This window comes from Tenrec ecaudatus, chromosome 1 (assembly GCF_050624435.1).
Source record: "Tenrec ecaudatus isolate mTenEca1 chromosome 1, mTenEca1.hap1, whole genome shotgun sequence".
Taxonomy (NCBI): domain Eukaryota; kingdom Metazoa; phylum Chordata; class Mammalia; order Afrosoricida; family Tenrecidae; genus Tenrec; species Tenrec ecaudatus.
In genome coordinates, this window is record NC_134530.1 from 73,979,329 (window position 1) to 74,002,055 (window position 22,727).

The window sequence follows — 22,727 nt, forward strand, 5'->3', positions numbered from 1 at the left end:
TCTCTAGGCCTTTTGCGGGTCCTCCTGGAAAATCTCTACAGGTGCTGCCATCAGGGGGACCTCTGGCCAGCGACAGGGACTTCCAGGTCTCTCCTCACCTGTGCAGTCGTCCTCAGAGCAGCCTCTTTGATATTTAACCCTTTAAAAGAAATCTTTTCTAACAGGCCTGTCCAATACAATGAGCGGATTGTTTGACTTCCCGGGCAGGGTTGACCTGCCCCATGGGTTTTCATGACTGTAAGTCTTTCCGAGAGTAGAACACCCTGGTTTTCTCGCTGATTGTTGGGACTCAAACACACTCAGGGCTGCTGGTGGTTTCGAACTGCGGACCACACAGGCTACAGTCCAACGCACAACCACGTACCCCACCAGGGCTCCTTATGACTAGAGCTTAGTAAAATGAGATCCTTGACAACATTGAGCGCTTGTTTCTTTGTTACGATGCTATTGAGCCCCTTGGGAAGACCGCTCTCTGTTATGCTGTAATCTACACGGAAGGCTGCTGTCTTCACGCGTCACGGAAGTGCTTCACGTCCTCTTTCCTTTCCTCAAGCCAGGTTGTTTCAGCTGTTTATCAGGGTTGTTGAGTCTTCTTCAATCCTGCTGCGGCTGCACCCCAATAAAACAAGGCACCCTATCTCACAAGGATAGAGGATATGTGGGAAGTCCCTTATGGAACCAAGAGACTGGTGTCTACTTCATACATAATTGGCAAATCGGCACTCGAAGGCAAAACAGACCTATAATTCTGCATTTCCCTCCAATGGAAGGCTGACCACATAGTAGAACTTAAGACTTGCAGAGCCAAAGGAAACCACCGCGGTCTGTGTATGCTTTCCTGATGGGCATCTTCAAAATAAAGAAGACCAGCTCTTCTGTCTCTAATGAATTTATAAGATGAAGTTGGTGGGTATGGTGGAAAGAACACTTGTCCAGAATTTGAATTTCGCTCTTCTGCTGTGTTTTTGGAAATGAAAACTGATGTGCCCTTAAGAAACACAACACCCCAGAGAAAAGCCAGACTCAGCTTGCCTGGGTCCGATTTGTCTTTCAGCCGGTGAACCAGAACTCAGAAGCACTGGGCAGCATGCTATTTAGTCATGGACACCTGTGTGGTTCACAGACACGGAGGAATCCCATCAGCCTCCGCCTTCGATGGTTAACATGCTGGGAGAATCTGCCACAGATGACTGCAGGCAAGTTCCAGTCTTTGCTCCAACGACTATCAGCAGAACATGTCAAAACCTACATTGAAAGTTTTCACTCGCTTAAAAAAAGTCCTTGCGCTGGCAGTCTTCCACCGATGACATGCAACGATCTCCGCATGTGAAATCGGCTAGTCCCCTGCTTTGCTGCTAACTTTGTAGAAGTTCCAAAGCATTTCTGGAGCAAGTGATCTATTTGGGCTGACAATGCCAAGCTTGGACCCAGGCCCTGAATGAGCTAAAATTACCAAAGCGAGAAGAACGGGACTTTGGAAGCTATTTTCCCCCAAGCGTGGGGTTTCTTCTAGTGGAGGGAGTGATAAAGAATGCAGACTTTTGCCAGATGAACCGAGCTGAATGAAGCCTCAAATCCTGGCTCCAGGGTTCTGTTCTGAAAGGTAAGTTGCTGCTACAGAGATTCCTGTCTCCCTTTCCCCCACTTCCAAGCAGACCAGAGCACCCATCTTCCCATGCTGACATGCAATAGCGGGTGTGAACTACGTGCTGCTGGACACTGGGAATAGGGACTAGTAAGACAGGCCTTGCCCTTAAGAGCTCATTGTCTGCAGGAAGACAGGCCCATTTCCTACCAACCACACAAGGCACAAAACGCTAAGGTCCCCATACAAGGAGAGAGCAGGAGGAAACGAGTTCCAGGAGAGGCATGGGGGGCGGGGGGACAGGGAGTGGCCCTGCGTTGGGTGCTTCCAATGCACTTGGTCCACTCCTCCCTCAGAGCCCTCAGAGCGCTGGACCACAAACGTTGATCACATGTCCGCTTTCCCCACCAGAAGGTGAGCTCCACGTGGGCAGTGGCCCCAGGTCCGTATCAGCAATGATCAACTAATCACCCTGGCTGGCTCAAAGGAGGGCATGACGGTGTGCTCACAGAATGGCAGCATGACAGAGGGGCCGTGACAAAGAGAAAGGCCTCAGAGAGATGGCGTGAAACGCAGTTGCCACAATAAGCTCCAACAAGGAAATGATGATGAGGATGGTGCAGGACGCAGCAGTGTTTCACCCTGTGGCACCCGGGGTCACTCTGAGTCAGCTGACACTTGACAGTTCCTAACAGGGATAGGCTAAAGAGAAGAGGCCCTGGGTGGCATAAATGGTCAATGTGCTCAGCTGCTAACTGACCGGTGGGAGGTTCGAATCTTTGTGCGAACACAAAGGCACCTCTGAAGGACAGCTTGGCGACCTACTTCCAAAAGACAAGCCACTGCAAACCCACAGATCACAGCGCATCTCCGACAAATGTACGGTCAGCATCTGTTGGATGCCATGGCCACTGTTAGAGGGAAAAGGGAGGTCAAGGGAATATGGAGAAGTAAGAGAGAGTAGGGGCTGATCTGAGGAGGGCTAAGAAGCCGTGGCTTTATTTAATTGGAAACAGGCGATTGGAGAGGGTTAAACAGAAGGAAGGGAAAATTGCTTAAGACTGTGTTTTAGAAGATCATTCTGACAGCAATTTGACAAATAGATTGCCGACACAGATGAATAAGAGCTGATATGGCTGAAACGCGGGCAGTGGTAACAGAGCTGGAATGGAAAGCCTTGAAAGATACGCAGAGCCCCTCTAGAATTGGTCCTACTGTGGACTGCCTCTCCCCACAGGGCCGGCTTCTAACCTCTCGTCGGCACTCAGGTTGGGCTCCCTGTCTACACACTTTTGGGGGCGAGGCTCTCTTCTCCATCGCCACGGACTCCCAGAGAAATCTGCAAATCTCGCCTCTGGCTCCTGAGCTGTGATGTCACAACTATCCCAGGACCTCAGCTAGGTTAGGGCAACGTGATGCAGTCCCCACTACGGTACTGGGCCAGGTGCACAGGAAGTAGTGCGGAGATAGGAGATGACAAAGGGAATTTCACACAAGCCAAAAAGTCAGACAGGCGCCCAGAGAGGAAGACAGAGAATTTCAAGACCTAAAGAAAGCCATTTAGGGCTCTAACAGAGGGCCATGCCACACCACGAGCCCAGCCGTGGGTTGGATCACAGCCACACAATGGCAAACCCTCCAAACTGGTCATCTCCCTTTCACAACCTGCTTGGGAAAGGGGACAGGGGAGACCACGGTTCTAAAGTGAACAAAGCCTGGGGCTACGCGAGCCTTCCCTGGGGTGTGGGGCTCCCTTGAGGCTTCCCAGGAAAACATGACAACTGAAGCAGGGGCAAAGCGGGTGTGTGCTGGGTGGGAGAGAGGGAGAAGAAGAGCCTGGTAGAAATGAAAATCTCTTCCGGGCTGGAAAAGTTGCCCGGAGCTGTAGGCTTCGTGGATGGTTTCTTCATTTCCTAGTGCTCCTTCCAAGGCACGCTGTGTGGGTGACAGGAACATCAACCACTTTACCAAGGAGACTGCCAAGCGGGGGCCTGGCACTGAAGACCTGAATTCCAATGCTGGCTTGACTGCTACTTGCCTGCCTGCCGGGAAGGGCCTAACATCTCAGATCCTGTGTCTCTTTGTCTCTGATGAAAAAAGGAATCAGCAATATTTATCTGCTGGATCGGAAGAAAGACTACCAGAGATAATGCGCGCACCCATGTGGCAAGAGAGACAATAAAGACGTCGGACTGCCCTTGGCCCTGACCCTCTTGCTGAGCAGCAACTAGCACTGGGTGAGGAGAAGGCCACACAAAAAGACTGAGCACCCACTAAAACTATGGTGTGGGGTTCCCGCCCCCTGGACACACGCAAAGTTCCGCCGCAGCTGGTTTGACAACTCCTGGGTACAAGTAGAGGTACATTTCAGGACAGCGCTGGCTTCTCGTTGTTCAGTGTGGAAGAGTTAGCGCTAACACATTGCTTCCTGGGTACAAGAGAACGCAACATTGTCTGGTCCTCCGTCAACTTCACAATTGCAGCGGTGTGTCAATCCACCTCCATGAGGACCTTCCTCTTTATTTTTTTTTGCTGACCCTCTATTTTTTTCAAAGGAGCCTGCTGGCATAGGGGGCTATGCATTGAGCTGCTAACTCTCAGGCAAGCAGTTTGATTCCACCAGTCACTCCACAGGGGAAAGATGGGGTTGGCTGCTCCTGTAAAGATTTAAGACGTCTTGGAAACTCATGGGGCACTTCTACTCTGTCCTATAGGATGACTGTGAGTCAGAACTGACTTGATAGCAGCGATTTGGTTTATACTTCATCAAACAAGACGCCTTTCTCTAGGGGGCAGTCTCTCCCGAAGGAGTCCTGGTGGCCTACTGGGTTACCATTGCACTACAAAGCACCAGCTCCGCAGTTTGTTCCCAAGAGCCTCCTCACAGGAGAGTGAAGAGTTACAGTCTCAGAACCCCACAGCACAGGGGCAGTCCTCGTTTGTCCTGTAAGGTGGTTATGAGTTTGAACTGCATTCTCTCCTGGTCGTCCGTTCAAAGTAAACAAGAATGCTTGCTTCGAAGACACAGCCCGCCTACACTTCCTACCAGACATCTTTTTTTACTTCTGACAGTCCATGGTATATACAACATTCTTAACTCACCCCAGGATTCAACTGCATGAAATGTTCCTTGCTTGTCCTTATTCATTGCCCAGCTTTCGCCCACAGATCAGGTAATTAAAAAGACCATAGTTTGGGTCAGGTGCGCCCTAATCCTCACTCAAGGTGGCATCTTTGCTTTTTATCATTTTCAGGGGTCTTTTGCAACAGATTTGACCTACGGTCTCATTTTCCTTTCTCCTCCCAAGGGGAAAAAAAATGAAGATAGGTGGAAGAACGTGTTTTTCAACTCCCTTTGATGAAACTGGCCCCAGGCATCTGCACCTCTGCAGTTACTCTGCCAGTTTCCATATATTGCTTACATTTCTTTTTAAAGAAAAATCCTAGAGATTTACCAATATTCCAATCTAGACGATGGACAGTTCAGGATTCATGGTTCTGAGGCCAGGGACTCTTTGTGCTTACTTAGGAGGATTCATATCGATTTTAAAATGAGAGTTGGCAAGGGTGGCCATCTGCCTTAGTGGCCTCTCTGCAAAAGCAGAAGAGCCCAGTCCAGAGCATACATGTTTGCTGAATGGATGAATGAATGAATGAATGATCTCTCCATCAAGAGGAAATTAGGCAGCACTGATGCCCACTGACACCCTTCTCTCCCACTCCCCTATTGTATTGCTCTTTTGGATCTAGATGTAAGATGCAAGAAGCACGCTCTCGTTCTCCTAGCAAAAGGTGTGGGGGGGGGGGAGGCTGGGGGGTAAGGTTACAACCTAGTTTAAACTTCCTCAGGGCTATACTCTTGGGCAATAAGCCTCTAATCCCTTCCCTCAGTAACTAAAAGCAAATCAGCAACAACCACAACCACTTTCCGAGGTTTCCCTTGTCTACCTATCTCTCACTGGGTTTTTCTGCCCCAGGTGTCTGGCAGTGGGTGGGTCAACAGGCACGTGCTCCAGGGCTGGTCAAGGAAGTTGCGAAGAAGCCATTTGGCAAAAGAGCTTTGGGTGCTGATCAGTTTGCTCGGTTCTCATTTTTCTTTCACTCCCCAACTCTTTCAAACTCACCTTACAAAGTTAACGTTGGATGGTGGGAAGGGACTAGAGCCCTGTGCCTGGGTGCAAACAGAAAGCTAATTTATTCCCCACCACCCTGGGCAAGTCACTTCCTCCTTTTGAACCCATTTCCTCATCTGTGAAATTTAACTATGATATATGCTGGGCTCATCTTTCAGGTTAAATGGGAGGAAGTAGAGGGGCTTAAACAAATGAGAAAACCCTCAAAACGGCAAAACAGCAGTAGTCTTTTCACTTCGTTCCTAGTCTTTGGTCTTCTCTTAAGTGGAGGGTAGGGGACTTCCTGTCTGTCCACTCTGATTCGGGTCTTCCTTACCAGAGCCTTTCCGCTGCTCTTGAGCCTCCTGCTCCCTCAAACAAAACAAAACAAAACAAAACAAAAGTGATGCTTTTCTCTACCTAGGGCAAGTGGGGAAAAGAGAGCAAGCTGCCTTCTCTTTGTCAAGGGAAAGGGCCTGCGCTCAGCAGCAAGGGTTCTGGGAAAAGAGGCTCAGGGCTGGCTTCTTGACCTATCACTGAATGAACCTCAGTGTCCTCATCTGTCAATTGGGGAAGCTGCTATTTGCCTACCTTCAGGGCCTGGGAAGAGGGGGTGTGGTCCTCCTGACCTGGAAACCCTCTCCTGGCTTGTCCTCTCACTGTGGGGAGGGGGGCTTCTTAGAGATGCAAAAGCTGTGTGGTGGCCAAAAGATGTCTTTGGCTTCTTCCTCTTCCACTTTCCCCCTGCCGCTTGGACAGGGATAGGCAGTAGAGGGTGGTGCCAGGAGGACTGAGGTTCAAGGCCTCCTCATCCTCCAGCGAAGGCCTGGATGGGGCAAGGACGCCATAACTTCGTTCTGTGTAAAGTTGAGGCTCTTACCTAAAGGGGTCTGACAGAATCTGCCTGGCCTCCCCACTCCAAGGAGGTCGCCAAGGGCCTTAAAGGGAATGAGAGAGACAGCTTTGAGAAACTTAAGGGCGACAGCCACGGAGAGGGAACGGAACTGGGGAAGAGGTAAGGAGAAGGTGAGGGGTGGCAATGCTGAGGTGCAAACACGCTGAGGGAGCCCAGAAAAGTGTAGCGGATACAGAGAAGCAGAAAGAGGAGGAAGCAAGAGGAGAGATGAAGACAGACTGACAGCGCGGGAGCATTGAAGGCAGAAGACAAAGGGGCGGGAGGGGGGGGACCATTCAGTAATTTTAACTGGTCTGGCCTCTTGGAGGTGCCTCGTCCCCCAAAGACAAGCTCCGGGGTGGGAGGAGAAGGCAGAAGCAAGCAGTGGCTTCCCCCGGCCCCCTCTGCCACAGCACCCGGCCCCCTCCCAAGCCCCCGCCCCCGCCCGGCTCCCCAGGTCCCTCTGGTTCCGTCACTCACCTGCCAGCGCCAGGATCTGGGCCTTGTGGAGCAACAGCGCGCCCCAGTCGCGGGGGGCGCGCGGGGGGCTCTCGGGCCCGGCGCCCAGCTCCTCGGGGCCGCGGTACACGGCGTACACCTTCTGGTTGTCAAAATCCAGCCGCGAGCGGGGGCTGAAGTCGCGCACGCACGACACGGGCAGCGCGTAGCAGACGTTGTCCTCCAGGAACCGCACAAAGGCGTACATGCTGGGGGCCGGGGGCGGGCCCCCGCGGGGCGGGCGCACGGCTGGAGACCCGGCGGGGCACCCGCCGCGCAGCCGGGCCGGGGCGGGGGCGGCTCCCCGGGACCCGGCTCCCCCCACCGTTATTGTTCCCGAAAGCGCCGCTCTGCCAATCGGCTGCTCTCGCCTGGGCGCGGACCGGGGAGGGAGGGGGAGGAAAGAGGGGCGGGGGGCGGGCGAAGGGGGTTTGGAGGCGCACCGCCACTCGCAAAGTCAGACCCGAGCAATCACAGCCGGAGCGCGATTCCGGGGGGAGGAGAAAGGGCACCAAGGTCGGCTTGAAATATCCCTCCAAACAATTGCATTGCAGGAAGAAAAGGCACGGCGGAAAAGTCGCGCCTTGGGCCCGAGACTGTTGCATGGACATCGGGCTGCAAAATGAATTGCATTGCAATAACACTGCATGGCAAAGGAGAGGGATGTGGTAGAATGAATGCCTGCCCGAGGGTGGGAGAGGGCTATCATGTTTGCGTCCCAACGAGTAAACTTTCAGTTGCAAGAGAACTAAATGATGGAGTGATTCAAATGTAGCCCCTCCACCTCCCACAGCCCTATGAATCCTCCACCACCATCCAGGTCCCACCCCCTGCTTTTTTTGAACTCCCTCCGAGAGGAGGGTCAGTCAGCCAGAAATGTTCCCCCAGAGCTGTCAAACCAGTTTGGATCAGAACTGGGACTTCTCTGGGATTTCCAGTTGGACCGGCTGGCTGGGGTGACAGAGGATTTGTCACAGTGGCCCAGGGCCTGGGGGAGAAGTGGTGGCCCTGTCTGCTGTCAGCCACCTCCTGGTCCATGCGGAACTGGGACCCGCTGGAACGGAGGGAGCAGAGTGGATGTGAGCATTTTGAGGAGTTACTGGGTCTTGGACATCGCAGAGAGAGCCTGCAGGGGCAGGGCTTGAGGTCCCACCAGCCGAAAAGGGCCTCCCTAAGGGAGCATCTCTCACTGACTACAGCAGGAGGTAGCCGGCATATGCCACTTTTGCCTAGCCCTGGACCTAGCACTTGGTAGGTATTCAAGAGATTTTGGTTGAATAATAATAAAAATTCACATTCACGTAGCCATTCATCCATAAATTCAATTAACCGAAATCCATTGACTCTGTGTACAACAATGCGCCAGGTTCTGGGCTTGTGAAAAACACATGGTTAGGTGCTTGTGATACATAGATGACTAGATAGGTCTGAAGACAACTGGAATTTCTAGGCCTTGCCGGCATTAGACAATGTTTCAGAAGTTAAGGGCGCAGTTTTAGGTTCCTGCACCAAAAATAAGTTACTATATGAGCAACACACTTCCCCAGTCTTCCTCTCCCTTCCCTGATCAGTTGTTGTGAGAGTAAAATGATTAGGTTACAATGATAGAAGTATTCGACAGAGGGAGTGGTGTATTCAACTAACTGATAATATATATGTATCGAGCAAAGAAAATAAATGTACCAAAATTTTAACAGTGGTTCTCTTTGAGTTTCATAGTAGTCGTGCGTGTTTTCTCTTTTATTCTTTACAAGTTTTCAAAATGAACAGGTATTGCTTTTATAATCACAAATTGTTAAACATTCTTCAGCATAAAGCAGCGTGCTCACCTTTCATATCAGCCACACTCAGGATGAAGAAGAGAAACCCAAACTCCCAAATTAGTTCACTGTGATCGAAGAGCACATTATACAGCTGAACCCACCAACACATGCTTCCCAGATGCAGATGCATAGGTCAGATGAAGTGTCTTTAAACTAGCTCACTGGTATGTGCACAGTATCACTCTGATGCTTGGCCCAACCATGGCCTACACACTTGTGGGGAAAAGAGGGATCACTCTTGAGTTGTGTGAATAGGTTTATTTTTATAATTATGATTTATTTGGACTCGTCTTAAATTAGTGTTTATTTGAAGAATAGTATGGTAGTCAATAAGAAGCAGTATGTAGCAAGTTTTCCAGTAGTTTACAAACTGGACCATGTCGAATTGACCAGACTTAATGAAACCCCAGGAAACTGGAGACCACATTTGAAAAATTATTTGTTGTAGCATCATGGCCAACCTTTTCATCCCTTGTCATCTTCCTGGTCACAAGATATTCCAGAACACAAGACTATTTGACATTTCGCAAGACCACATGGTTTGTTCAGATTCTAAGCTTTTTTTAAAATTCAAATTATCTTTAATTTATAGATCAATAGTTTATAGAACTCTTTATTATAGTTTTTCTAGTCATGAACAATATTTGTCTTATTTAATGCTTTCCAACAAAGTTTGCATATTTTGTTGTTTTTTATTAAGCTTTTATGCTTATTCTGCCCTCCTCCCTGGTCATTCTTCCTCCCAAGTGCAAGGTGACCTGAACTAAGTCTCAACACTCAACCAGATGTCACCTCCTTTGTGCGGTCTTCCTCAACTACCCACACTCCCCAAGTGCAAGCAATTTTTTCACTATCTATCTGTTCGCACATCTTTTTCTCCAAAGGTGTCAGAGCTCTTTGAAGCTGAGCAACCTCAGTGTCCCAGGTACCTAGCACAGGGTTGAGTAACACATGCTTCTAAAACATATGTAGTATGTAGTATGACACGGAGAAAGCATGACTAAAGGAAAAAGAACCTTGTATAGTGTTTATGTTTGTTTGTTTTAAAGCTTAAGCTTCTTTTTTGGAGAGGAAGCTGAATTCCACCTGTCTCTATGACTACCAATTAACAAAGGCAGAACATTTATTCCACTTTTTAAGAGGCTGATACATTAAAAAACACATTAAATATTATTGCACCCTGAAGCTCAGACCAAGTCCTTACACAAGTCTCTAAAGATAATCCTCATAAGAAGGCAGTCCCAGGTTTCAGGAAAGAACAAACAATGGTTCGGATGCCAATGGAGTAAGCATAGACAAACACATTGTATATGTAGGTACACAGACTACACTCTAAAGAAGAAATGGCAAATGCTGGATGCTCAATAACGCATCCAGAGTGGACGAAGGACAACAAAAAAACACCCAGAGATTCTGCTTCCTGGATGACTTACATAGTCTATGATTCAAGCTCACAGAGACCTATTGTGTTTTAAAGTGCACCTCCAAACACACTCAGTTTTCCTCGAGAAAAACAGAGTTAGCACATGATTCCCATGTCCTCATTGACCAGGACGCCACAGCTCCATAGTTTACACATGCCAGAAATTTAAGATGTTGATAAATCATTGATTGACAAGCAACTGTGGGTCAAAAAATACAGATTTCAGGAAAAGGGCCACTGTAAACATCAAGTTCACTCTAATCATGTTTGAATCCTCTCTTCTATATTCCTGCCGAATGGCCATGCTGTTCTCATGTCAAGAAGGTTGCCACGGTCTGTTGTTGGGGTTCCCCCTCATAGAGACCCTATGGCCAGCAGAGTGACCGACTGCCCAGTCTGGCGTCAGCCTCACAATTGTCCTCGGGTTTCAATGCACTGCTGCAGCCACTGTGTCAATCCATCTTGCCAAGGGTCTTCTTTGCTGCCTCTCTACCAAGCATGATGTCCTTTTCCAGGGACTGGTCTCTCCTGATACATGTTCAAAGTACGTGCAGTGGAAGCCTTGCCCATCTTGCCTCTAAGGGGCAGTCTAGCTACTCTTCTACCCAGACAGACCTGCTTGTTCTTTGGGCCGTCCATGACTTTCACCCTTCACCATCAGACATGACTGTTGTCAGCTTGGTCTTTCTTTCTTACCATGAGCCAGAAGCTTTCGCCCTCAGGCTGCCACCTGAGGTTAACCACCCCCAGTTTCTGCCAGCCCTTCGGAAATGGGGAAACTGGGAAACCTACCACCCAGAGAGTCTTTTCTCTGGGGTCTGGCTTTCTTCATTTTCTTCACGAGGCTTTCCTTATATGGCGTAGGTTCAATGATGATAATTGTGATCTCTCCCCTTGATAACTGACAGCCACCCTTTCTCCAAATCTTACTATAAACCATACAGCACTCCCAGCACTTTGCTAGATGACCTCACCCTTTAAAAAGTGATCTCAAACCAGATCCTTAAAGAGAACATTAATTCGATTATAGAGTTAAGACCAGTGAGATTTAGGGAAAAGCTATTTGACTCTGGGGAATCCTGGAGGGCTTGTGGACATATTTTGCATTTTAGAGAGTTGGCTCTAGAAAGTAGTGTAGGGGGGAAACTAGAGGGAGGCCAGGCTGGGGTGAGGGGGACCCAAGATGAGGCTGGCTGCTCTATCCCTCCTCCTTCCCCAATTCCCTGTTTCTGAGATGCCAAATGTACTTTGCCTCTCTTCCAAATCATTGTAATGGAGCAGAAAACGTACACATCTGGGGCGGCTTTGCAACTACATCTCCATTGCGTTTTCCTGCTGGGTTTGTGGAGCCTTGGGTTAATGTCAAGCTCCTTGGGTTTTGTCAGCTGAAGCATGTTCAGTGGCAGCAAGGGGCCTTATGTTTCATATTACTGCATGGAATTTTCAATGTACTTTGCAAAACTATTTTAAGGAGGCTTGGGTTCTGTGAAATTTTAAAGCAATTGGGGCATGTCTTTTCAACCTCTCAGCTAATGATTGACCACATTTTTTTTCATGATTTTTATTTATTTATTTTGTACCGTGATATTTAATTTGACTTTCCAAGTCTCTGCTTCCTCTGCTCCACTCTGCTTTGAAAGGGAGCTTGCTGTGTTGTGAGCTCAGGATCGCTGCCAGCTCAGATGGGGTCAAGGAAGGAATTGGGTTCAGGAGGATATGGAGAGGCTCAGAGCTGTGTGACTGGAAGCACCAGAACTGGGTTCTTTACTCCCTAAGCAGGGACCTTGGCCTGACCATGTGAACCCCAGATCATCAAGTACAGATGTGGGGCTTGGGGCGGGCGAAGGGAGGGCGAGCGAAGTAAAGGGCCTGAGGAGAGGAAAAAGAGAAGCCATGCACATGGAGCACTATGCAAGGCCAGTGAACCTGGCCCAGTGGACTTCTCCAGATTATGTGGGATGAATGACGACTTTTCAGGTAGGTGACAGCTTGGAAGGTCAACAGAATACGGGCTATGGAATCAGACCAGTGGTTAAGTCCTCACTCACACCATTACTGTTTGAAAGACCATTCATCCCCTCCAGCCTCAGTTTTCCTAAGTATAAAATGAAGCTGCTAAAACTTAGCTTGTGAAGGTGTTGTGGGACTCGAGAGAGGAGTTTTAAACCCTCTTTTTGTATCAGAATCACCTGGGGACGCTTAAAAATCATCCCACTGCCATGTCCCATTTGACCCTTCGGCCTGATAACTAAGATCTGGGATGGAACGTGCACAGCAATGCTTTGTTCTCCTTCCTAGATCTTTCCACTGGGTGGACACAGTTGATTGGATTTAGGTTAGGAAATCGCGAGTGATACATCATGCTTATATTCACTAGGTGAGTTGGTTCTGACTCAGAGTGACCCTACAGGACAAGGTTGAACTACTCCTGTGAGTTTCAGCGACTAACTGTTTATGGGAGTAGAAAGTCCTGTCTTTCTTCCAAGGAGGAGCCGGTGGCTTTGAACTATGGGCCTTGCAGATTGCAACCCAACATGTAACCACTAGGCAACCAGGGTTCCCCTAGAGCCATGGTTCTCAACCTTCCTAGAGTCCTGACCCTTTCATATAGTTCCTCATGTTGTGGTGACCCCCCAACCATAGGATTATTTTCATTGCTACTTCATAACTGTCATTTTGCTACTGTTATGAATCGGGCGACCCCTGTGAAAGGGTTGTTCGACCCCCAAAGGAGTCAAGACCCACAGGTTGAGAACTGCTCCCCCAGAAGATACTAAACATATCAGAGCTATTATTATTTTCAGGGGAAATCTTTGTGGACCCAAAATGTGTGTGCAATCTCAGGCAAGTCTCTTAATCCTTTGGAGACACAATTTTTTCAACTAAAAAATAACATGTCAGGTGCCTCTGGGTCTTCAGGGCATGGCCCCTACTGATAACATGTCCAAAATCATGTGACCACGTCTTACTAGCCTCTTGTCTATGAAGCCTTCTGACTGTACTTCTTCCAAGGTAGATTTGTCGTTTCTCCCGGCAGTCTATGGCATATTCAGTCTTATAATTCAATACCCGAATGCAAAGACATCCAGTCCTCTCCAGTCTTCCTTATGCACCTTCACAGGAGGACATGGAGAATATCGTGGCTTGGATCTGAACCCTCTTAGTCCACAGCTGACATATTTGCTCTTCAATACTTGCGAGGGGATTTTTTTGTTTTGTTTTGTTTTTCAGCAGTTTCCCCCAATGCAATATGTTACTTGATGTTTTGACTGCTGCTTCCATGGTCACTGAATATGGATCCAAGAAAATCCTCAACAGCTTCGATCATTTTTCCTTTTACTGTGATGCTACTTAACTGACTCGTTAGTGAGGATTTTTGCTTTATTTATAGTAAGGGGTACTTCAGACCTCGCATCAGGGTAAGACAGGATCATATTTTGTAGAGTGAGGCTCCTACTAATTGTGAGACAATGAAGAAGTTTCGTAATCTCTCCAAGCCTCACCTTCGTGGTGGGAATATGGATACAACCTCACAGGACAGTTGTACAGGTTAAATGAGATACTCCATGTGAAGTGCTCGACACAGAGCTTGGCATATGGTAAGTCCTTAGTGAATGATAGTTATCGTCATGGCGATATGTCAGAAAACGATTCAAGTTGTCAAGGATTTCATTTTGCTTGGGTGTACCATCACTGCTCACGGAAGCCACAGTCAAGAGATCAAAAGACACACTGCGTTGGGGAAACCTGCTGCACAAGGCCTCTTTCCAGTATTGAAAAGTGAGGACCAAGGTATTTTCCATTGCCTCCGAAGACTCTGAACGTTGGACATTAAATAAGGATAAGCGAAGAAGAGCCAATGTGTTTGAATTGGGGTGCTGGTGCAAAACACTGAAAGTCTCATGGCCTGCCCAAAGACCAAACAGAGCCATCTTGGAAGTACTTCCAGGGTGCGCCTTAGAGGCAAGGATGGAAAGACTTCTCGCATTCTTGAGGCATGTTATTAGAAGAGATCAGTCCCTGGAGAAGGACCTCATCTCTGGTAAACTGGCAGACACAATGGCTGCAACAATGGGTTCCAACATGACAAGGGTTGTGAGGATGCCACCGAGATGGGCAGTGTTTTGTTCTGCTGTGCACAGGGTGCCTATGAGCTGGAAAGGACTTTATGCCAGCTAACAATGACGACAACAACATGAGTTGCAAACCACTTGATGGCATTGGTTTGGGTAGGGTTTGAACTGTGTACCCCAAAATATATATGCAGTAAGTCCTAATCTCTATGATGATGCCAACAACACTCTTCTGTCAGCTTTCCACACTGTGGTAGCTTTCTATGACGCTGGAAGCTATGCCACCGATGTTTCAAATACCAGCTGGGTCATTCTTGGTGAATCGGTTTCAGCAGAGCTTCCAAACTAAGAACAGAGTGAGGAAGAAGGAAAAGGCAATCCATGCTGAACAATTCACCACTGCAAACCTTAGGGAAAGTAGCAGAACATTGCCTGATACAGTGTCAAGAGATGACTCTCTTAGGCTGAAAGACAACTAAATACAACTGGGGAAGGGCTGCCGCTACAAGGTTGAGTTGACTTAAATGATGCGATGGAGCACAGCTGTCATTTGCTGGTGGGGCCAACTCAAAATGACAACAGCTGCAAATATCCATTAATATTCAAAATGCAGAACGAGCTAAGTATGAATTCAGGAATATTCAAAGCTGTAAAAAATTTAATGGAATGCATAAAGATTGAAATCCTAGGCATTAGTCTGCTGAAATGGACTGATGTTGGCCATTTAAAATAACACAATCATATGGTATACTGTATTAGGAATGACAAACTTAAGAGGAATGTAATTTCTTTCATCATTAGAACGTTTAAAGGTGTAGCTTGACTATAATTCTGTCTGGAATAGGTAATATCTATACATCTCTAATGAAGGTAAATTAATATGACCTTCATAATTCATAATTACGCATCAACCACTAAAGCCAATTCATCGCAAATACCTTTATACAACACAAGCAGAGACTATACTCATGAATTTCACCAGATGGAATACACAGTAATCAAACTGATGACATCTGTGGGAAGAGATAATAGAGAAACTCAATCTCAGCAGCCAAATTGAGGGCAGGAGCTGACTGGGGAACAGACCATCAGTTGTTCATATCTAAGTTCAGGTTGAAGTTGGCGAAAATTAAAACACGTGCATGAGAAGCAAAATACAGCGTTAGAGTATGTCCCGCCTGAACTGTAAGAACATTTCAAGAATAGAGTTGCATCACTGAATGAGAGAAAATCAGATGAGCTGTGGGATGACATCAAAAACATATATGAAGGAAGCAAAAGGTCATTAAAAAAAGACAAGAAAGAGAAAAGATCAAAGTGGAAGTCAGAAAAGACTCTGAAACTTGCTTCTGACTATAGAGCAGCTAAAGTAAACGGAGGAAAGAGCTTAATAGGAAATTTCAAAAGCAGCTAGAGAAAGCCAAGGATTATAATAAGTGTACAAAGACCTGAAGTTCAAATACCAAAAAGGAAGCACATGTGTGGCATATAGCGAGTTGAAAACATTAAAGGAAAAGAAAGCAAGCTTCCATCTGCAACATGTAAAGATTCTGTGGGTAAAATATTGAGTGAGGCAAAGGCACCCAGTATAGAAAGTCACCGTACAAAGAGAACGGGTCAACATTCAGCCATTTCAAGAGGTAGCACATGATCAGAACCCAGGGGCACTGAGGAGAAAGTCTAGGTGGCATTGAAGCCATTAGCAATAAACAAAGCCCCAAATCGGCCCATTGAAGAAATGGCCGATTACCATGGAAATGTTTCAACAAGTTGATGAAGCACTGGAAGCACCCTGTTTGTTCACTACTCCATGACAAGAAATTTGGAATACAGCCAGCCACCTGGCCAACACACTGGCGGAGATCCATATTTGTACCTATTCCAAAGAAAGGGGACCCAACAACATACACAAATGATAGAACAATGTCATTAATAACCCATGCAAGTAAAATGTTGCTTAAGGTCATTCAAAAGTGGTCACAGCAGTACATTGCCAGACATTGTCATCAGGTATAGCCAGATTCAGAATATGACTTGGCATCAGGCCTATCATTGCCAATATTCGATGGATCTTGGGTGAAAGCAGAGACTATCAGACTATCAGAAATAGGTTTACTTGTGTTTTATTGACTACGGAAAGGCATTGGACTGTGTGGAACATATCAAATTATAGATAGTCTTGAGAAGAATGGAAATTCTAGAATATTTTACTGTGCTCATGCAGAACCTGTGCATGGCTATAGAGGCAGTTGTGCAAACAGAACAATGGAATACTGCACGGTCTAAAATCTGGAAAGGTGTGAGTCACTATACTGTCAGCATAGTTGTTCAAACTGTATTCTGGGCAAATAATCCAAGAAACTGGGATCGTCTGAAGAAAAACCTGGCATCGCGATTGGAAGAAGGCCTATTAGCCTGCGATAAGCAGATGACAGGATGAAAGCAAGAAGGACTTGCATCCCTTGCTGATGAAGATGAAAGATTGCAGCCTTCGGTATGGATTGTAACTCAACACAAAGAAAACCCAAACCTCCACACATGGAACAGGAATGGGAGGCCTGGTGCTACAGTGATTATACATTGGGCTGATAACTGCAAGGTCAGCAATACAAAACCACCAGCTTCTTTGAGGGAGAAAGACAACATTTTGTATTCTTATAAAGATGAACAGCCTCAGAGACCCACAGGGGCAATTCTACTTGCTCGATAAGCTCCCTGTGAGTAAGAATTGAATAAATGGCAGTAAGTTTAGTTTAGAGTTGGACCAGTAGATAATATCATGATGAACAGAGATAAGACTGAAGTGATCAAGGATATTAGATTGCTTGGATCCACAATCCATGCTTATGGAAGCATAGTTGAGAAATCAAATGACATATGGCATTGGGCAGATCTGCTGCACAAGACCTTTTTAAAATGTTAAAGTGCAAGGACATCACTTCGAGGACTGTGGTGTACCTGACACAAGTCATGAAATTTTCAATTACCTCATATGCATGTGAAAATTGGTCACTGAATAAGTAAGACTTAAGAATAATTCATGCATTTGATTTATGGTTCTGGAGGAGAATATTGAAAATACCATGAACTTCCAGAAGAATGACAATGTCTCTCTTGGATGAAATACAACCAGAATGCTCCTTGGGAAGGTCATTCAGGAGACATTCTCTCATGTCATGTGGACATTTATCAGGTAAAGACCTGTCCCTGGAGAAGGACATTGTGCTGGTGAAGCAAGTGGAGAGTTGGCAGAAGAGAGAAAGACCCAGTGCGATGGACTGACAGTGGTTGCCATGACGTGCTGAAGCACTGCAACAGTTGTGAGGATGGCACAGGATTTGGAAATGGGTCATTCTGCCGTGCGTAGGGTCATTGAGTTACAACTGACTTGAGGGCACTGTGGTAGGTACATAATCTGGTGTCAACTTGAGGGTATTAAGAGTGAAAGGGTGGAGGCTAGCCTGTCAGTCAGGTCACAGCCTGATGATGCCTTCTTGTGGGCATGGCCTTCTCATGAGGATTCTGAGAACTTCCTCTCTTTTTCCCTGGAGGTGGGCTACACACTCTCTGCTTCATTTTCCTGCTCTTGGGACATGCAGAGTGCTGGAATAGCCATGTGGACACCCATGCCAGCACTGAGATGCTTCCACCACCACTGGGTCCCAAGACTTTTCACCCACTGACCTGTGATCTTCCTGCATTTGGCAACATGTTGAATGGCTACATGAGTCTGAAGAGGAATTTTTTTTACCAGTATTGGACATATGGGCTAATATTGGACTTATGGACTTGATCTGGACTGGGCTGGGATGTTTTCTCAACATACAGCTGTTCTTTCATATAAAGCTCTTTCTTATACACATTATGAGTGTCCTTGGATTTGTTTCTTTAGTTAACTTGGTCTAACACAGGCACATAACAACAACATCAACAACTAAGGTCAATGATAAAGGATTGAATAATTCTATCAATGTCATTGGTCTGCAATTAATCAAATATGCAATCAAGAAGCTTGATAAGTACAGGTGTTGAAATGCAAAAGTTGAAAACAAAGAGAGATAATAAGTAGTTTGAAAATATGGTCTTGGTGACTGAAACAAAAGTAGAGATAGCATGATAGAATTTTGCAAGACCGATGATTTCTTCACTGAAAATGCCTTTTTTCAACACCATAAAGGCAACTACACATGTGACCCTCACCAGTTGGAATACCCGGGAAGCAAATTGACTGCATTGGTGGAGAAGCTCAAGATCTTTACACAAACAAACCTAGGGGCCAACTGTGGAACAGACTATTGATTGCTTATATGGAAATTCAGGTTGAAACTGAGGGAAATTATAAAAAGCACACAAAAGTCAATATATGGTCTTGAGTATATGTCAGCTAAATTTAGTGACCATTTCATTGCATACTAGTGACCAGAGACCGCATAAGGTGTGAGACGATATCAAGCACGTCATGCATGAAGAAAGCAAAAGTCATTAAAACGACAGGAAAGAGAGAAGAAAGTGAGTGTCAGAGGAGACTTTGGAACTTGTTCTTGAGGATTTTAATGTAATGTGCAGAGACCTGTGGTTAAAAAACAAAAAGGGATGTCTATACTCTGCAAACGCCAAACTGAAACAGCAAGAACAAATTCAAGCTCTGAGTTGCAATATTGGAAGATGCTATGTGCGAAATGTGGAATGATATAAGAAGCATGAAATGTGGAATGATATAAGAAGCATGAAATGTGGAATGATATAAGAAGCATCAAAAGAAGATGGAAGGGTTACATGAAGGAAGATGATTTATTTACAGCCTCAGAAGCCCTCCCTCCGGAGTAGTTCTAGGCCATCATATAGTATTGTTATGAAGAGGGTTCGAGTCAATAGCCTTGGGCTATCCCTGTGGTTATAAAACCCTTTTGGGAATGGGCTGCCTTTATTATCTTAATTAGACCAGATTCACATAGGGGATATCTGGAGAAAATCTTTTGAGATATTGAAAACTTAGACAAGCTAGCATACCGAGATGAGGGAAGAGACATGCCATGCCACATGAAGATACAGGACCTCTCTCCAGAGCCAACAGAGAGAGGATGCCTTCCCCTAGAACTAGTTCCCCGGGCTTCTGGACGCATACACTGTGAGAAAATAAATTGCCTTGTTCCTGTCATCTGTGTGCGGCCTTTCTGCTGTAACAGTATCAGATCACTAAGCTCAGACCTAAAAGCAAGTCCACTGCCATCCAGGGGACTCCAACTCATAGCCACCCTGGACAGTTTAGAACTGCAGCCTACATAGAACTCATTCCCTCACCAGGGCTCCTTTGGCAGAGTAATTACCTAATATTGTTGATTGAGTAACATTTCCCCTGGTGAGCTAAGCAATGAAGATGGGTATCCCTCAGACACTGTACAACTTTCTGTCTTAGTACCATCCCCTTTCAACCAGGGCCTCACAGAAGGTCTTACTATTCAAAAAAGAAAAACCAAACCCACACCCATCCAGTCAATTCTGACTCACATCCTTATAAGCTCCACAAAGAAGTAACTCTTCTACTTGTCTGTTCTTGGTTCTGACCCAACTCTTTTCTCCCTAGTCCCATTACAGCTCACAGGCCTCAGCCCCTGGTGCAGTGGAGGCCTACTTTAACAAGGAAATCCCACTATAATCATTGCTCCTCTGTTCAAAGGGACTGTGATTGGAACTCGCCTGTTCATTTGAGTAAATGACCTGTTCAGGGTTGTGGTAGTTATATAATCGGTTGCCAATTTGAGAGGAATAAGAGTGAAGGCGTGGAGTTTGACCTGTCAATCAGGTCACAGATGGATGACTTCATTTGGAGGCGCTAAGGAGATAGTTTGCTGGAGGCTGGTCACAGACTTACTCCCTGGGAGACATTGCAGCTGATAAGACACATGGAGCTACCCTAGTCCCCGGAACTGGAGGAGCCACGTGGAGACCCCTGCCAGCACTGAGATGCTTACAATGCCAGTGGATCCACAAGACTTTCCACCCACCGGCCTGTGATCTTCCTGCATTTTGCATCATTGCATGTGTTTCGTGCGTCTGAAGAGGATTTTATAGATTGGTATTGGACATATGGGCTAATATCAGACTTAGGGACTTGATCTGAACTCGGCTGGGATGTTTTATTAATGTACAGTTACTCTTTATATGAAGCTCTTTCTTACACACTATGAGTCTCCCTGGATTTGTTTCTCTTGTCTACCTGGACTAGCACAAGGGTCAACCAGCAAGTGGGGACCAGGGGTTGTGATTTCCAAGTCATACTCTTACCTATTTACTATTCCTTCCATGATGTTTGACTCATGTCCTTTAGAGATTTGACTCGAACACATCTTTGTTGGGGTTCTGTGCTGCCCAAACTTTCACCACTACACTCACCTAACCAATTCTAGTTTCCATTAAACCTGACTCACACTGCACTTGCAACCCCCCTGCCCCGCCCCATGTCATCAGATTCACTCTCTTCTCACTGCCTTTGAACTTGGCTGTTTTCCTAGCCCCAAATTCCTTCTCCATCACATCTGTTACTCCTTATCTTAACATTCCTTCAAGTTGCTGGCTGTTTAATTATCTCTCCATTCATAATGCTTTCTCCGACTTGTCCAGTATCCCTTAATGCTTTCTTCTCCAAATTCTTATGTATTTGTTTGACTTACAAAAATATCAAAACACCGATATATTTGGAGTCACAAAGATCTACCCTAAAATCCTATTCTTCTGTGAAAAGTTATGAACTTGAGCTCAGTGAATTTAAGTTTTTCAGTCTCTGTAAATGTCAGTTTCCCATTCTATATGCCTCAGAGGATCATTGTATTGATTAAATAAGATAATGAATGTTTTCAATAAATGGTAGTCACTTTCATTAATGTTATTACTAGTACGATATGATTGGAAGTTTTTACTAAAATCCGCTCTTTTTCTCCAGTTCTAGGTGGTAACATTGCATATGATGCTATCACATTCATCATTTCTTCCTTTGTGTCTTGCTCACTTTCCCTGGCAGAATATGAGGTCCTGGAGGACAGGTGAGACCACGGTAATAAATTTTGTGGGTGTATTGCTTCCTGTTACGCCTCTCCCCAGTGACACAAATTAAATGAACTCAACAGATCTCAAGTGCTCAAGGGTCTCTGGGGCTGCAGACCTTGCTCAAATCTACAAAAAACACTTCTGGGGGATATTCATTCTTTCTAACAAATTTCATTAAGTATTTTCTTAGACGAAATAAAAAACTTATGTGCAAGATGTAAAATAAAAGATGCAGAAGCCTTCGTAGTCATCAGACAGTTTGTGAATGTGCATCTTTGCTGGATATTATGTCCGGATTAAGCAGACCCCAGTCAAGTTCAACCAATCACTTCGCTTCAACATTGTGATTGTACATAAGCCACACACTAGCGTAGTTGATCACACAGTAGCTCTGTGCATACATATTGTTCTAACAATATATATATTCTATAAAGGCAAAATAAAACAAATGAATCCCCAATGGTCAAAGACAAAATTAATTTTTTAATACAGAAGATTATAACAAGCAAATGACATTTGAATCATTTTGTAAAAGAAACCTCCGCCCCTCTCCCAGCCCCCCTCCACACAAAATGTTGGGTAACTTCTGAAGACTACAACTTGCCTCAAATATGAAATACAATTTGTAGGTCAGTGGTAGAATTATTGTCTTCCATGTGGGAAACTGAAGTTTGACTCTCAGCCAAGACTGCATGGGCACAGCCACCACCTATCTGCTAATGAAGGCTTATGTATTGCTGTGATGTGAACGGGCTTTAGTGGAGCTTCCTGAATAAGACAGACTAGGAAGAAAGGCCTGGTGATCTCCCTCTGTATAATCAGCCTGTGAAAAACCTGGTTGTTCTCAAGAATAGACTTCTACTGCTGCTGAGGTGGTCATGAATTGGGGGTTGACTTAACCTAACAATGACAAGGTTTTTAAAGTTGCCTCTGGTTGCTCTTTCTAAATTATCGCATCCAGTTTTCTCTGTGGAAGTGTCATTTCCTCAATAAAGCTCAGGGCTTTTTGCTTTTCCAAGACTCCTTATATTTTTCTTCGTAGCAGTTACTCCAGTTCATAAGTGTGCATTATTCTATTCATGTTTGTCTCTGGCACTAGATTAAAAGTGCCACTAGCGAAGGGATCTTACTTGATCTCTTCACTGTCACGGTTCTAGCACTCAGTTCAATACCAAACACATTATCAGTATTAGGTCATTTCTGATTCATAACAACCCTATGTGCAACAGAGAGATGTTCAATAAGCATTTGTTGAGTAAATGCCTGTCTGAAAC

General features: G+C 45.9%; 2 protein-coding genes across 2 annotated transcripts in view; both read right to left on the reverse strand.

Moving 5' to 3' along the window:
• Positions 1-7,298, reverse strand: part of BEND5 (BEN domain containing 5) — a 54,221-nt gene extending 46,923 nt beyond the window's left edge. The window contains exon 1 of the mRNA XM_075539737.1: positions 7,073-7,298. Coding sequence (XP_075395852.1) covers positions 7,073-7,298 — 226 coding nt within the window. The remainder of the gene's footprint in view (positions 1-7,072) is intronic.
• AGBL4 (AGBL carboxypeptidase 4) overlaps positions 1-22,727 on the reverse strand; it is a 1,434,684-nt gene that overhangs the window by 355,602 nt on the left and 1,056,355 nt on the right. The gene's annotated exons all lie outside the window — the stretch shown is intronic.